Raw genomic sequence first — 17,426 nt, 5'->3', positions numbered from 1 at the left:
ATGTAGCTCATTTATTCAAAATGATTCTCACACAGTGCGATGTACACAGTGTAATTAGAGAATATAAATAGAGTAAGTGGCCCAGTGTGTGGGTTGGTGACACTGTGCCTTCCCATGTGGGTTGGCTGGACCTGTGTGTATCTTGTCTACCAGTAAAATAATGTAACGTGAGAGACGATGCATTAGTAACATAAGTAAAACACCAGAGAAAACAGAAAAGTTCTGACTTGAAACTTTATCTGAACTTGGGAAAACCAGCGTGCTGAGTAAAAGGTGACACGCACCAACACTAAAGCAAGGTTAAACTCCCTGCTATATCTGCCAAGAAACTTCTCTTAATGAGAGTTAAAGGCGATCTCTGTTCTTTATTCCACAGACATTCACAGATCTAATTAACAAAACCATCAGCCTGTCTTTTTCCTTGTGATGAGCTGTTTTTTTTTTTGTTTTTTTTTAATCTCAAAGAGCCGGCGTTTGGCAGTGTCTGACTGCTGCTTGGCAAGGGTCGCAGACGCAGAGAGCCACAAAGATCAGCCCCTGCACAAAAAAAAAAAACGAGACAGACTACAAACAAAACACAGCAGGACTGCTGAAGGTGAGAATGGAAGTGTGACGAGTTGTCACCGCGTAGGAACAAAACAGCATTGATTTCTTGATACCTACCACACCTTTTTCGCTGGAAAGGTGGGTGAGAAGAATGGAAAAGGCTTTCTAATTATCTATGTAATTGAGGGTGTCACTGAGAGAAAAGACGCTGGGACTTGAAGACAAGACGTTCCTTGATGGCGACACAAAAGACGCCGCTGTCAAAGACGGTCTTGTCAGGACAGGCTTCCCATTGCAGAGGGTCTGATTTGATATGAAGTGCTGTATCTTAACATCAAATGTAAAGATGGCAGAGTAGACATGATTGGAATAAAACATTAATCCTGCTGAACGGTGAAAGTCAGAGAAACAGAGTGAACGACATGAATTAATAATGTAGAGGAAGTGTTGCGTCTGCAAACACCAACAGAAAATGTACACACAGAAAACAGAGAGCTGTCTTTCTCTAATCTGCGCCTGTCTCAAATCAAAAGAAAAACTACTTTGTGAACGCACCGTGTGCATAATGAGATGAAAAGTGTGCATGTGTGTGTATGTGACTCCACTCACCCTGCTCAGCCCCATGTGGTAGCTGCTCTTCTCAAGCTCCAAGGACTCCAGCAATTCCTCCACTGCCTGGAAACCAGCAAAAAAACAAACACTCAGTAGACAGATAAACAAAAACAACCCCAGTTTGTTCTGGGCCTTACCTCTGCACGATCACATGACCGGACTGTACAAAGGATGACAGCTTGGTGCCATAGCAACAAACACCATGCCCCCTTAACGCTAACACAAACACACACTCTTCTCCCCACCCGATCTGCCTTGAGGAACTTAAAAGCACAAAACAAGTCAGACCGAGAGGCTTCTCAGTTTCCCTTTCTCCCAGGGTTCAACCGTTGTGTCAACTCAACCTTTAGAAGACAAAGTGCAGGCTGTTTGGCTGCTGGGGCTGAACTCAGGGGTATTTGAAGGGTTGAACCATTAAGAATCTCAATATCTGCTAACCAGTGAAAATATTTATAGTATTTGATAAAACTGGGCTGTAAAAAGGAAAAAGATGAATCCTTACTTCCCACGAGGGGAGCGGATATGCTGCAATAGATAATTTATTCCACAAAGGGAGAAGTGTCGAATTCTTCGAGCTTCACACAGTCGTGAGGCTAAAAATGTGAAGCTTGTTCTCAGGGTGGTGCTACAAGAAAGGCCATGACACATTCAAATTTAAAGATTTGGCTGATAATGGTGAGACCTGTGGTTACCCGTGCTAAAAACAAGTATGTTTAAATAATACATGTCCATTCAAAATCATATGTGTATCAACCACAGGAGGCAGAATGCTGTCGGAGATGCAACAGAAGAGGAGCAGCTGTTTTTGTTCTTCTGCATCACATTCAACTGTTTTGGAGAATTCCTTGCACTTGGGGCCGTAGTTTAAATCCCATAAAGGAAAGACTCACTATAACAATAACAATTAAGCATCAAAAACTGGGTTTGATATGAGGGAAAGATTGTAAGATAAACATCCAAAAGATTTATCCTCTTTGAATCATGAAGATGTTAACAATCCCATGAACTGGGCACGTACCTACTGCAAGCTGCCTCCTGGCAAACTGTGCATCTACAGGGGTGATGTAACACTGCACTAGCTGGGGTAAATAAAAAGTCCAACCAATACAGTTTGAAACATTTCTTATTAAAATCCACCCCTTCTGACTGTCCTATCCAATCAAACTGCCGGTCTGCCAATAACTAATTCATTTATACTTTAAGGGGAGTTTCAGTTTATTACAACTTGGGTCTTCACAGTTTTTTTTCTGCCGAGGAAAACCCCTGTCTTCCTGTTGCTGACGGCCCAGTTCTGTCAGCTCCTCTTGAAACAGTGTAATGTACACACAGGTTTTGTCCATCACTTCCATCTCTTCATGGTACAACCATATTCACCAAAGTAACTGGTGAGATCTGGGAATACGCGATCACCAACAAGAAATCAGACGGACATGGTTACTAACTGGGGGTTTATTTAAACCTTCTTTCTCTTCATACTCAGTGTCTCAGCAGTTAGCTCAGTGAAACGGTGAATAGAATGGTGAACAAAACCAGAGAAATACAGTCCAAGTGATAACAAACCAACCAAATTTCCCTTTCAGATTGCTCATTTACCTTCTAATGTCCCGCTACAACATGGAAATATATCGAACCTTCAGAACCTACTGATGCCATTTCATGGGAGGACTCTAAGAAAGAAAGAAAATCTCATGGAGTGTCCAGAAGGATTCATTCGTGCTCTGGCACAGAGTGCATTTCAGTGCATTTTAGGATCCTGCCCATCAAACTTTAATATTTACAGACAGGACGGAGATAATGAGACAAACGAAAGTCACCCGAAAGCTAAGGCGAGGAAATATGACGAAGCGTATGTAGCACTTGGCGCAAAATGTTTTCTTCTCCCTAGTGGGGGTGGGGGGCTAACAGAAAATGCACTAGAGGAAGGCTCACAGGATCACAGCCATCACTTAGAGGGGGAGATTCACCGGTTTGGAAAGTCAGTCGCTTAACAGAAAGGTTACAAACTTAGGGAATGGAGTTTGAAAAATGTTGGCCTTTACCACACAAAAGACACTATATAGCTGCATTACTGGAAGCATAGGATTCAGGGTTTGACTGATACTGTGCAGACTGAGTGACTCACAGGGACAGAATGTTGAATTTCCTTTCTGCTGTTATAAATAATAAAAAAAAAAAAGATCTTGGCAGGTACATCATCTGGCTGCTGACATCATGGCTACATTACACTGTTTCAAGAGGAGCTGACAGAACTGGGCCGTCAGCAACAGGAAGACAGGGGTTTTCCTCGGCAGAAAAAAAACTGTGATATAGGCTCGGCAAACCAATATTGTCTCTCGCTTTCTCTTTTTCTGAAAACCAATTTTTTTTTCATATTGTTCCTCCAATTATACGCCCTTCTCCCTCTCAGACTGCCTCCTTTCATCCATCTTCCTTGCTTTCTTTATTCTCCGCTGTTCGTTCCTGACTCCCCGGTGCACTGGGTGCCACCGGTTCTTTCTCCGTGCTGTATTCTCTCTAAGCTCATCTTGTCTCTCCAGTGTCTTGTGGTGTGGTAAAGACAGGAGAGCTTGATTTCACTGATCTGATTAAGTAATCCAGTTTAATCTCCTCTGATAACTGTGGCTTTTCGTTTAGATGTTCCTCTCATAATTCCACATTCAGCTGTCACACGCAAATTAGACATTTAGCCAATCAGATCTGGTATTATCAGAAAACATTCTATACTTTTTTGACAGGAAACTTCAGCACATGAGGGGAAGAAGCCTTAATGTAGACATGTTTTCCTCCAGCAGCCCCACCTCCCACTCATAAAGGCTAATCACGCCTTTGTGCGAAGCTGCTATATACTGCCTGAACAGAATGTAGAGAAGACATTAATCATATGCTCAGGGACGTTCCTAAACTGTTCGGAATCCTATACAAAAGGAATGGAAAGATAATGAGACAAGAAAAAAAAAATGTGGGAAGAGACAAGGGAATGGGAAGGGAGATGGAGAGAGAGAGAGAGAGAGAGAGAGGAGGAAAGAAAGAGCTCTTCCCTCTGCTGGTAATTAATCAGTACAGTAGCCGTATGCTGCCAGCCTGCGCAATCATAATTAATTACACACAAGAGCGCTCTTGGAGCAGGAAGAGGACAGCGGAGAGAAGAGCAGGAGGAGAGAGGTGAAATAAAGGGATTCTGTTCACACTGACAGATTAGAACGTGGATGACAAGGAGCGAAATGCTGAATACCAAGATGTTATAGCTTCAACTTTCTACTGTTTCTTTCTTTTTTTTTTCTATTTTTTTTTTTTTGGTCAGCAAACAGCTAGGATTTTTAGGAAGGTACTCCAGTTATTTACCATTGCACCTGCATAAAGCTGGAGGAACATAGTAATCAGAAATGGAGCAGCAGAGGCTGAGATCTTGTGAATTTTACTCCACAGTCACTAGATCCTGCATTTCCCATAATGTGAATCAGTAAAATGTCTTCATTAAACACCTCCCTGACATCATCAGGGTCTTTCATGACATTATAAAGCTATTTTTATATGGTAAGTAGCACTAAACATGACTAGTCCTGACCCTGACCTGTATAAGGGCTGTAGGGACTCTTTAAATATGACTGCTTTCAGAAAAAATAATTTCCTCATTATTACAATTATACAGTGTTGCTGTAGAGAATTCTCAAATTTCCATATCAACTGATTTTTTTAAGGAATGTTGCAAAAAAAAAAAAAAGGTCTTTGAGAAGCATGTTGATTTAAACAGGTTTTGAACTGGATTTTCCATCCCCACACAGTCACACATCTTTGTTTGTATTCTGTAAGAAGATACTACAGCACAGTTTATAGGAGACTGTAAACTGTGCTGTAGTATCTTCAAGGGACTGCCAGCTCAGGTTGTTGCTATGTTGATGTACCGTAATGCTGTGAAGAGAATCCTTCAGGGAGAAAATATTCATCAACTGCCCAATCATGCACAAAACAGGAAAGATGGCTGACATTTTAAAAATTAAATGACAAATTGATGAAGCATCTGCTCTACAGACTGTTAATACAATCAGAGTTTTAGAAAGATTTTATAGAATAATGAATGCACCCTGCTAACGAGTGCTGTGTGTGTGTGCATCCAAATGTGCCACTGAACTCCACTGTTGGCCAAAATCAGCGACTCATACTGTTGCACTGGGTGACATGTTCCTGTCGTTCATTTTGACTCACTCCCACATACACCATCCTGCTGCCAAAACTCTCCGAGAGCTGCAGACACGGTTCAAAACGTTGTTGATTTCAGTCTTTTCATGGGATTTGTTGACAATCAGAAAACTCTAAAGCAAAAACAGCTTCATCCTTTCAAATCCGTGACACCAGCGACAACAATAAAAAATCATACGAGAACCCACGAGGAATGCGTTTTTAAGGTCTTCTTGTGGGGAGTCGCATAAAAGCTAGAAAGAGAGGAGTTTCCATCACAACAGCAGTCACTGTCCAGCCACACACAGCAGCTCTCCTCCTAAGTATCAGGTTAAACCTGCCAAACACTCACCCTCTTCTCATCTGTGACAATGTAGTGGCGGCCGTGCTTCTTGGTCAGATGCGGTGCCAGGACATCAAATCGCCTGCGGAACTCAGAGAACACCATGTGGTCTGGGTATCCTGGAGGTAGATATGGAGCAGGACGGAGATTAGAGCACCAAAAAAAAAAAAACAAAAAAAAAAAACAAACACAAAGCTTAGAAGAGTGTCTGCAGCTAGTGGAGAGCTAACAGTGTGCCAAAGGTCAACTTTTCTTTTCTGAAGAAATAAAGCCAGGAAAGAAAGCAAAACAAACAAACAAAAAAAAAAAAACAGACAACAACAGACTTAAGAGCAAAGAGACAAAGTTAGGAGGGTTTGACAGGTGGAAATGTTTGAGGCCACAGGGGTTTCTAACACTTTCAGAAGTATGAACTGTAACAATGCCTGTGGGAAGAGAGTTCTACATTGTTGGTTGAAGGTTATTGAAACGCTTTCAGATTCTGTATTTTCATCACATTTTACCATTGGTTTCAAATGAAAACAGATAAATAAATAAGTAAAGTGTAGAGCTCATACTGAGATCATCAGAAAGACAAATGAGTCACGGAAGAGTGTGAAAACAGGTTAAACCCGGAGGAATTTTGGAACATTAAAAAAAAAAAAACTGTAACTTCTGCATCTGACAGTACAGCTATGATCCAAGTTTAACGAACTCCATGAGAATATAACAGTGTGTAATGAAAAGCTTTTGTCTAATTCCCTCAAAACTAAGGCCACTAACTTTTACATCACATCGCCAATCGAGTGCGACTCCAGTGATTTTGTGCTGTACTTCAGTGAACTTCAGGGACTCAGAAGAGGCGAGCTGATAACTCACAGTTAAAGCTGGTTCAGGTGAGCCCTGAACCAGTCCTTAGTTATGCTGCTATAGGCCGAGGCTGCCGGGGGAACTCCCATCACTCTAGACTGTGTCATTAACCGAGTGTCTTCTTTCTCCTGTAGTTTGTGCTTTTCGTCTCTGCTGCATCTGGATCTGTCACAGCTATGCAGCACTCATCACCATCATTATTCATTTTATTGTTATTATCATTATTAACTGGTGCTGCTATTGCTGCTGCTATTCTTAATAACATTATTACATCCATACATATCATTGCTATTGTTATAATTATAATAACCCGTCTGACAGTGCCTGAATACGACAGTATATACAGCTGCTCCTGCTCTGTCCTCTCCTCTCAGCCCAAGCAGTCGAAGCAGACAGCTGTCCACCCTGACTCTGGTTCTGTCGGAGGTTCCTTCCTGTTAAAAGGGAGCTTTTCCCCTCCACTGCTATTCTAAGGTCTTGACCTTATTCTTTAAAGAGCCTTGACATAATGTATGTAATGATTTGGCACCATCTAAATACAACTGAAACGGAAAGGTCAAAATCAAAGCAGCAGAGGCCCAGATATCCTGACTTTTCCCTAGAGTCTTTCATCATAAGAGAAAGAATATGGCTCACAGGTGTGAATATAACATCATGAAATAAAACTGGAATTTAGGAAAATAGTCAAGCATACAAGAAGTAAAACAAAATAAATAAGACCACATAAAATGACTGGAATGATAGGTAGAACATGGTGGATGGTGGTGAATCTTACAGAGATGAAAGCTCAGAAATTCCAGGGTTTCCAGAAGTACCTCCTTACCTTGCCTATAGATGCGCAGTGCATCCAGCAGCTTCGATCCTCGGAGCTGAGCTCTCAGGAGGCCGACGTCCAGAGTCATGAGGCCTGAGTCAGGGCTCTCTCCGTGTGTCACGCGGGGCTCACCTCCTCCGCCCACTGCCTCTGCTTTGGGCAGCAGGCAGTGGACGAAGTGAACCCTGGAGCGACGCACCATGTCAATCAGAGCATCCTGAAAACAGAAAACGGAGGTGACGCTGACATCAGCTTCTGCTTGTTGGCAGTCGGTGAAAACCACTGATTAGACCGCGGGTTGTGTTTAAGATGGGCGGAGCTGTGCTGGGAATTACATGAGGTCGTACGTGCACTCACTGTTGTGAGAGGAGATATATTCAGACAATATACAGTAAAAGGCAAACACCTGTGTGTGGGTGGATTATGGATGTGGGGGCTTTAAAAATGCAATGTCGATGCCTTTAGCAGAATATAAAATCCCTTCAAATGCTTTTACTCAATTTATATACTCACCTATTTGATTATACTTTCAGTATAATGCTGCTTTTATGAAACAACAAGAATATTTACAGTGCATTTTCCTCTCCCAGCGTTAACCCCAACATCACCCCAACATCCAAACTTACTGGCTGATATGAGCACAAATCCAAATCACACATTCTTTAGTGCAGGAGGAAACACTTCCAGCAGATACTCAGTTTGTTAGTGAGTCTGGTATCAGTCTGTGCATAGAGAGCAAAATCTCAAAACCTCTTCCCAAATGATTCGTCAGGTGCTGAAACCCAGTTGTGACCTGGGTCGAGTTTCAAAACATTAACGGTAAGATAAGAAATGAGAAATAGAAGTTGCTCTTAACAGCGCAATTTAACCAACCAACACTGAAAATGAGCCAAAACATTTGTTTGCTGTTATTTTAATTATTCATTAGCTGTTGACTGACACACCAAATTATAGGAACGCAATACACGTTTGAGTCAGTTTCTTCTGCTTACCACTTGGAGCTTGACCTGGATACACAGGCTCTTCTTCTTGACGGCAGCCACACCTGTGGTGAAGGTCTTCCTCATACTGGTGGCTCGTCGCAGGGCCAGCTGGGAGCTGCCCTCCAGACCGGCGATGGACCCCGACAACACTGTGGCCCCACTGGCCCGGCCCATAAACAGCCCACTGATGTTCTTCCTGTGATGGCAGAGGGATGGATTGTATTTACACTCAATGAGCACTTTATTAGGAACATCATACTAATACTGGGTAGTTCCTCCCTTTTCCCTTCAAAACAGCCTCAATTCTTCAGGGCACGGATTCAACAAGATGCAGGAAACTTTCCTGTGAGATCGAGCTCCACGTTGACATGACTGAGACGACTTTAGCTTTGTGACACGGAGCATTATCATACAGGAAGTATCCATTAGAAGATGGTGAACTGTGGCCATGAAGGGATGAACATGGTCACATTCAGACCATGATTGATTGGTATTAAGGGGATTCATGCTGTTGCTCCAACCAGTCTGACCTCTGACCTCTCTCATCAACAAGGTGTTTCTGTCCTCAGAGCTGCTGCTTCACTGGATGCTTTTTGTCTTTCACATCATTCTGAGTTAAACTCTACAGATGAAATAAATGCAAGCAGGTCTGCAGGTGTGTTCAATGACTGTTTACTCACACACAAGACAAACAGCACATGTTTTTCTTCCTCACAGCACCAGCCAGTGATTCATGCCAAAACATACAGGGACAGAATGTGAATGAATTATTGGCATTTTCCACTGTTTAGCGACCCATATGTCTCCCTTCATTGTTTGGCTCACTGTGTTATCTACTGCTCACAAAATGTGGATCTCACTTTTTCTAATTCCTTATGGACACTGGTGGTCTGAACTTGGATTAGTCAAACCTGTAACACTGAAAAAAGTTCTGGAAACACTGTTGGACACATGGATGTCGCAGCATATAAACAACACAGCACTAATTACTGATCACCACAGACTCAGTTCTAATAAAGTGGATGCTCTGTGTGTAAGATTGCGTTACACGTACTTCTGGGAGTCCTGCAGCAGCGTGGCAGCGTTCTGGGCAGCAGGGTTGTGCTTGGCGTGGCTCAGCCAGCCCTGAGCATTGTACTCCACCCAGTTTGTCCCGTGGCAGTGACCAAGCAGGAAGAGGTGTGGCTTCTCTCCTCGCAGCAGCAGACCGGCTCCTGCAGCACACAGGAAATATTTTCATCATTCCCGAAATGATGTCAGGAGCATGAACGCTGCTGTTTGCTGTTCCCGCAGCCTCTAAGAACCCCTCTGGTGACTGCTTTAACACACAGCGACAGGCTGAGGGCTCACCTTTGTTTTCTCCCTGTGCAGAGCCGTAGTAGCTGAAGAGTCTCTCCAGCATGGTTTCCTCTGAACCTCCGGGCTGAACAGCCTCCTCCTCCATCAGCCACAGAAGGCCTCGAGCCTCATCCGTCCTGGCCAGAGTGCGCACCTGTGACGGACACAGACGGTCACAAATATCACACTTTGGCTTTTACAATCACTTTGACCTTGATGGAAACAATCTTGAGCTCGAGGCAGGACGTGTACAGAAACCTTTGTGCATCACTTAAGATACTAAGCAGCCAACTATCTAATGAATCGTTAATATAACATTGTAAAATATATTTGAAAGTAAACTATGCCTGAGTGAGTAAGAACAGAAAAGAAAATACACATAAGAATAAACACTACAAGTCAAGATTACATTTAACTGCTCATTCTCATCTTTGACTCATTTTCATTCCCTGAAGCTCCAGAGCACATCACACGGGACGGTGTTGTGTAGTCTGCTCCCAGCATAAAAGCATGGAGGCTTCTGCACACCAAACTCCAATTAAAACTTTAATTCCTTATTTCATCAAAAGAAAGAAACCATTTTTATCACTGTAACTTTGTACATAAAAAGCCCTCTGACAGCAGCAGCAGCGGAGAGATTTTCTGCTAATTCCACATGATTTTAGAGGCCAAATCTTGATCTACACGGTGAGCTGTCTACAGCTGGAGCAGGTAATTGTTGTAGCTGCTGTTGCTATGGAGAACAAGACAGTTAGAGCTGCAGGAAATTCACAAAACTCACTGCAAATGTGAACAAAATGCTGAACAAATATCTGGTTTGTGTCATCAACAGAAGTCTGAGTTTGGTGATTGAATATTAGTGACTGAATTGCTCCTTTGGAGTTAGCCTTCCTTTGGGTTTAACAGATTTTTCTCCATACATTTGTATGTAGTTATTTGCACTGGTAGTGTCCACCCAAGCCTCGAAAGAGTGTCACCGGTCAGTTACTTAACATCATCTATGCAGAAAATAACAGGACTGTTACTGTCAGACCTCTGGACACCTGAAACAACTCCTCTCACTTTACAACGCTGCAGCATCTCACCGCCTCAAACACAGCTCAAGCTACTTTCAGAGCTCTTTCTGTCTTCACAGTGATCTTAAATCTTTCACTGTTTTGCTGAGTTCATTCTGATGCCCTCTTCAGAAATTCAGTAAGGTCATCACAAGTCTTGTGAGCGTTAGCCTGAAGCTAATTTCTTTATTTAACCACAGTCCATGTTTAATGAACCATGTGTGACCATGGTCATTATGAAAGAAATGCCATCCCATTTGAAAAGGAACTTTAAATTATAATCTGTTCAAAGGATGAAAATATGTTATGTTAACACTTGTAACTTTCCCTCTTGTGCTTCTAACATGGTTTTTCACACAAAAAGACACCAAGTCAGTGCGAAGTGAGCTGGTAAACTGTGTGGATGGTCCACACACTCACACAGGGCCACAGTAATTGGCCAGAGCTTTGAAATCTTTGCAGCTAGCAGCCATCAACACTTCTGTCTTTACTAAAGTTTCTTCAGAAAGATGCAACCTTCTTGTGAATCGTGCTGGAAGCACGATTAATCTATTCTCAGTAAATGCTACCAAATCACCACCTGCAGCGCTTTTAAGAGGGTTTCCCAGGGCAGAAAGAGCATCCTATCATTTATTCTAGATAATCAAACTTTTTCTGGATTTCGGTCTTTTCGTTTATAACCAACTGGATCAAACATTGCTTGAAAAATAACAATGAACCATGTATTGTACCCTAAATGTGATAATGGAAATATGTGGAGGTCTACGATATTGACATAAAGTAAATGTAATCCCTATACAACTCGCAAAACTGATAAACAATCTTTAGATGCTTGGAAACAGGCCTTCAGCGTGCACTAACACAGCCTCATAAAGAGCCGATTAATGCAATGACTGCTGCTCTTCTTGTAAGCCAGAATGTTGAAATCTTCCTCCCTGATATCCTCAACTATTATTAGTCTGTTCGTACAGTGGGATCTTTAAATTTGTGTGCTGGGCAGAAATCATTCTGTCTAAATAAGAAGGTGGAACCTCTGTCAACAGGCAGCCTTTGATGAAAACAGAAGGTTAACGGACTCTCAAATGTCTTTCATCAAAGGAGAGATGCTGTATTGTGCCGCTGAAACCTAATTGGCAGCCGAGGGGGCAATCTGGAACCTTTACAGAGACAATTCAAAATGAGCTTGTTGTAGTTTGACCAGAAATCACAAGCCAGTGATTTAGCTTTGTTCCCTGTATCATTTAATATCAAGTGTGTTATAGTGTGTTTGCATGTCAGTGAGTTTGTTTGGGTTTAGTCACAAAAACTTCCTGATTAGGTTTAGGGAATCTAATTATCGCTCAGCACAGAGTACAGCTGAGGTTGATGGGAATGTCATTAGTTCTGGTCGTAAATCCAACTTCTGGGCAAACTCAAAGTGTGACTTGACGGTGGCCTTCAAAAAGCTGAGGGATCAGCAAAGTTATTACAGTTCACCCTGAGGGAGACATGAATGGATGTACCAGATTTCACAGCAAACCATCGAATAGCTGTTTTGCTCTTCCAAAACCATTACAATAAGGATTCATAGGACTGTTTCCTGATCTGGCCGTAATATGAAAAACAGGGGAAAATATTTGTATAGGGACAGACTGTGGTTAAACTGTAATTTAACAAAAAAAATCTATTTCTTTAAGGTAAGGGTACTTTTGTCCTTGTGGTTAAGAGTAGATTGGCTTCCTTTTTTCTTTTAAGAAAGGAATAATTAAAGACACTGACTGACTGACTGTGAAGAACAGGCTATGATCAGGGGTCTGCTGAGTCAAAGTCCTCTCTTTAAGAAAAGTCACTGTATGAGAGTTTTCTGATTTTGTGCCACCAGTGGTAGGGCGAGATCATTTGTCAGTGCCTTCAAAACCATTAAGCTTGGAGAACCTTCATCATTACGGCTACAAAGAGAACTACTTTGTCAAGGTTAGAGAACAATTGCTGTCATGGTTAAAAGAAACCAACATCAAATGACCTATCCATCAGCCTGGAACTAATCCCTAGAAAGTTCTGTGGCTAAATCACAATGTTACACTATTTTCACGCCGTTGCTGCTGATGCTGCTAACACCATGCTTCCTTGTTTTAACAGTTAACCTCGACACAAACCTACCCACAAGTGAAATAAAACACTTTCTGATGCCACACAGTGAAGCCAACACACATCAATGCTGCAGATTTTCTGCAAAGGCCTGGTGCCACACACACACTTGTACCACTAATAATTGCATGGGCTTTGCAGTAAGAAGCCAACTGACGAGCAGACAGAGAGAGAGACCTTTTCAAGCCAATAAGAGTGAAACACATCGCAAACTTGATTCCAATTAATATTGCTGGAGTAGGACAAATTCCAAAAAGAAATGGAGCAAATTAGAAAAAAAATGAGCCACAATCATGAAGAGCCAAACTAAGTGGATCCAGGCAACAGGCCTGGCACGGCATATCAATGATCACTGTCTGCTTTTGTCTCTATTTAAGGGTAAAGATTTAATCTGACAAAAAAGTCATGAGTTGTAAACAACAAATACCTGGCAAATGAACAAAACTAACACTTTCACTAGGACATGCAAATGAGCTCATCACTTCAGAGAAGGGAGAGCTTGTTAAAAGCTTATTTACTCAGTGTACTTCAAAGATCAATTCAATCTGTGTTGTAGACTGTAACAGATTCATTCATAAATGTAAACAGAACTTGTCGTGTGCTTCAAAGAAAATGTGGGAAAAGTCCCAATTGGTATTTTGATTAAAAATAAAAGAAAAGCGTGGCCTTAAGTTAAAAAGAAAGATTATCCCAGGCCTCTGTTGTCAAAGTGAATGTCAGCCATTTTCAAACTGACTACCATAATAGTGACCATTTAAAAAAAAAAAAAAAAAAAAAAAAAAGACTCTTTCTATTTCATTTCTATTGGAAACCTGCTAAAAACTAAAAACCTTCAAATCAAATGCTGACGTCCAATTTGCAGTTTTATTTCATACTTCAGATTGTGATGTGTGCGATGTGAAGAATCAGTTTGACTAACATTAACTAACATTATTTTGGCAGTGTCATGCTTTGGTGGGGTTTTTTTTGTCAATGCAGACAATAATTTATATTATATTATATTTTATTTATAAAATTTGAACATCAGACGTGTAAATTGTTTAAGTATTTGTAGCATTGCCAGATAATGTAACTTTCAAACTTTTTCAGTAGCTGATAATGAATTAGAGAACTTATGGACTAAGTCAAAGAAGCACAGAGCAGAGTCTTCCTTCCTGGATCTCAGATCAGATGGCTTTAGCACATAGTGATACCAGCTTTGATACATAAGCCCTAAAGCTCAACTATTTGCACTTGCCAGTGGTGATGAAAGGGACTATTTGCTGGCTCAGTCATATTTTGGAATGCTCATTTAAGCTACGACATGATTTGCATTAATGTGTCTCTGACTAAGATTAAAACTCGGGCACAAACTGCCCTTGAATCTGAACCTGAGTGCCTCAGCACTTTTCAGGTTTACACTAAATGCAAACACAACATTTGGATGTGCTGTTAGGAAGAACACACATTTCTCACTACAGGTTTCAGGTAGGAACAGAACACGGAAACATCACATGCACAGAGACGCTTCAAACAGAGACAGTGTCGTGAGGTTTCATATGCTTACCAGAGCTTGGGTTGAGGCTTGGTCAATAGCTGCTACAGACCGTGAGGTACTGCACTCTATGTCATCTAAAGCAAGCTCTATGTTTTCCTAGATGCAGGAGGGGATAAAGGCTCAGGTTAGTAATCTACAGGAAACTTATCAGCAGAAGAAGACATCATCAATGAATCACAAGTGTGGCTATTGAGTTCTATTATGATATCAGTCATTAGACTGTAGATTGGGTTGTGTGAGTGAGCATTTGTTTGTAATCAGCACAAATGTCTCTATAATATTTCTTATTTGATTCTGCAAAGAACTATAATTTGGCGAATTTGTCTTTGAATAATGACTCAGCTACTGTCAGTAAAGTGGAAAGGATGGGGACTAAGACAAAAAGTTGGACTGATCTTTGGGGATTTTGAATGTGTCTCTGAAAATATGAATATGCATGAAAGAGTTTCTGTGTCTATATTCAGGTCATGATGTTTTAGAAGTTGTTTAAACACAATCTGTACGTGCATATTTTCTCTGTTACCTCTAGTGGTATTTATCCATGCAGATGAATGGAGATAACTGTCTCCATTCATACTATGAATGGAGACATAGTGTGAATGGAGACATAGTCATACCTGGGTACAGGTATGACTATGTGTAATTAAGTGGCTTTGTAAGATAGAAAGAGAAGCTAATGTGCTAGTGTGTATATTCCTCTCCAGGTCAGCCCACAGCAGCACCTCCTTGTATCTCTCCAGCTCCTGGACAAAGGTGCGTTCATGGAACAGGGTCTGCAGCCTCTCCTGGGTGTAGTTGTGGCAGAGCTCCTCGAAGGTGGCTCCACGCTGCTGCTGAGCCAGCCGAGGGTTCTGGAAACCCGGAGTGTCCACGATCAGCAGGGAGCACAGAGAGTGCTGACTGGACTTCAGAGCCCTGAGGGACAATAATATATCATGAAGCTGGAGAGATGTAGCTTTGACACCAGGAAGCTGCAGATAGCTGCACATTTTCTCTGTCTAATACTCAAAGATATGACATTTGCATATAAAACACAGAAAATCTGTTTCAGCCTTAATATATCTGTGTATAACATACACAAATATTCATACACCTTTTTAATTCTTATTCTAAATTTTTGACTTTACTTCTATTGTAACATATGTGGTGTCAAACTGCTCGAAACATCCAATGGTGCATCGCAGTGAAGGTGAAGGTGAGAGTGAAGTGAAATGGGATGAAAGTAACGAAGGAAAGCACAGAAGAGAGTTAAGTGTAAACACTGACGGCAGATGAAATGGCAGCTGAAGTGTAAGCCTGAAAACACACTGCTGTGTGTAATGTGAGCAGTGGTATTAGCTGAAATACAACAGTAGCTGAGGTATCCATTTGCTGAAGTCGTACTATCAGATTAAGTCTAAGCACCGAGAAGAGTTTAACTGAAAGGAGCCGAGTTATGAGTTACAGTGGCTTCAGAAAGTATTCACTCTTTTACTATTTGTACACATTACGTTGTTGTAGATTTGATTTTAAATGGATAAAATTGCCATTTCTGCCTCATGTTGTGTTCCAACAGGGAAACTGGACAGAACTGATGGAAGGACGAATGTAACTAAATACAGAGACGTCCTTGAAGAAAACCTGCTCCGAAATGCATGAGCCATCTGCCTGGGGCGACAGTTCACCTGTCAGAACAACAAAAACCTAAAGCTAACAGTCAAAACAAAAAGAAAAAAAACAACCCTGGAGTGGCTTCAGGACAAGTCTCTGACTGTCCCTGAGAGGAAAAGTCCAGACTCAAATCCCACAGAACATCCATGAGAGACTTGAAGATGGTAGTTCACAGATACTTCCTGTCCAATCTGACAGAGCTTGAGAGGATCTGCCAGGAAGAATGAGATGAACTGTCCAAATCCAGCTGTGCAAAGTGGTCCTACACAGTACTGAATGAAGGGTCTGAATACTTTTGTAAATGATTTGAAACATTTTCTAAAAGCATGCTTTCACTTTGTTATTATGGATTACTGGGAGTAGACTGGTGGAGGAAATGTTTGCTATCTTATGCATTTACAATGAAATCTACAACAACATAAAGTGTGCAAAAAGTGAAGAAGGCTGAATTATGTTCTGTAGCCTCTGTGTATGTTGGCCAAAGGCAGCAAAGAAGTACACAGCAGGTGAGCTGAGCTGACTGTTAAAGAAAAGGGGTAAGAATGAAATGACGTATGGACAAAACAATAAACAGGACAGAGAACATGGAGGGAAGCGGGAAGCAGGTATGAATATACATGGATATATTTGGGAAGTAAATAGTGTGAGGTCTAACCTGTTAATGAGGGAGATGACAAGTGTGAAGAGCTCAGAGTAGAGCCCGGACGCCATGGCCTCCAAACACTCCAGAGCGGTGACCTTAGAGCCTGAGAGACGTGGGGTGGGGTGGGGGGGTATTTAACAACAGGACAGAAAATGTCAACTCATTAAACTGCAGTTCTCTAAACTGTCCATCATACCAAAGCAGGCCAACCATAACTGCCCACACCAGATCTTTATTGAAAAACCAACATCAGCGTGCACATGACCATGAACAAAGGAGATTGAAGACTCTGAGGTATGGCTTTTACCTGAGCTGTCACCTTGGCTGGCCTCGTCCTGTGCTCCTCTGAATGAGGTGGAATGCTGCAGTCCTTTGGCCTGGTGCTTAAAGATAGAAGAGGACAGCTCCTCCAAGGTGCAGCCCAGCAGGTAGGCTGCTTTCTGGGCCCATTCATGACGGGCAAACTGCCTACGCCCCGCTAAAAAGGAAAGTGAAAAAATGTGCTTAAAATACAATACAATGTGCAACAAGGACCTGAGGAAGAAAGATAATGAAGATGACAGGCACAGAAACAGGAAGAGGGTGGAGGATGAATGGGGTAAAAAGGATGCTTAGAGAGAGATGCTGTGAGAAAGCGTGTGTAGTTTCTGTCAAACTGCATAATGCCTTTGCTTTTTCTGAGCTACAGCAACTGAACTGAAAATACACTGTAGTATCAACCACGGTCTTAGCCTTAAATCCAGATAAGAATTT

The 17,426-nt window shown here is 41.7% G+C and overlaps 1 protein-coding gene across 9 annotated transcripts in view; it reads right to left on the bottom strand.

The window, feature by feature from the left end:
• The window catches only part of myo18ab (myosin XVIIIAb), a 120,719-nt gene that overhangs the window by 57,610 nt on the left and 45,683 nt on the right, over window positions 1-17,426 (bottom strand). For all 9 annotated transcript variants that reach the window (XM_041045632.1, XM_041045628.1, XM_041045626.1 and 6 more), the window contains 10 exons: window positions 16,981-17,151; window positions 16,686-16,776; window positions 15,103-15,295; window positions 14,390-14,476; window positions 9,674-9,815; window positions 9,378-9,537; window positions 8,333-8,519; window positions 7,350-7,557; window positions 5,687-5,796; window positions 1,156-1,221 (listed from right to left, as the gene is read on the bottom strand). In XM_041045632.1, the coding sequence (XP_040901566.1) occupies window positions 1,156-1,221; window positions 5,687-5,796; window positions 7,350-7,557; window positions 8,333-8,519; window positions 9,378-9,537; window positions 9,674-9,815; window positions 14,390-14,476; window positions 15,103-15,295; window positions 16,686-16,776; window positions 16,981-17,151 (1,415 nt within the window). The remainder of the gene's footprint in view (window positions 1-1,155; window positions 1,222-5,686; window positions 5,797-7,349; window positions 7,558-8,332; window positions 8,520-9,377; window positions 9,538-9,673; window positions 9,816-14,389; window positions 14,477-15,102; window positions 15,296-16,685; window positions 16,777-16,980; window positions 17,152-17,426) is intronic.

The sequence above is a fragment of the Toxotes jaculatrix genome, chromosome 9 (assembly GCF_017976425.1).
Source record: "Toxotes jaculatrix isolate fToxJac2 chromosome 9, fToxJac2.pri, whole genome shotgun sequence".
Taxonomy (NCBI): Eukaryota; Metazoa; Chordata; class Actinopteri; family Toxotidae; genus Toxotes; species Toxotes jaculatrix.
The sequence above is the reverse complement of the archived record's forward strand: the minus strand, read 5'-3'. Positions and strand labels throughout refer to the sequence as shown.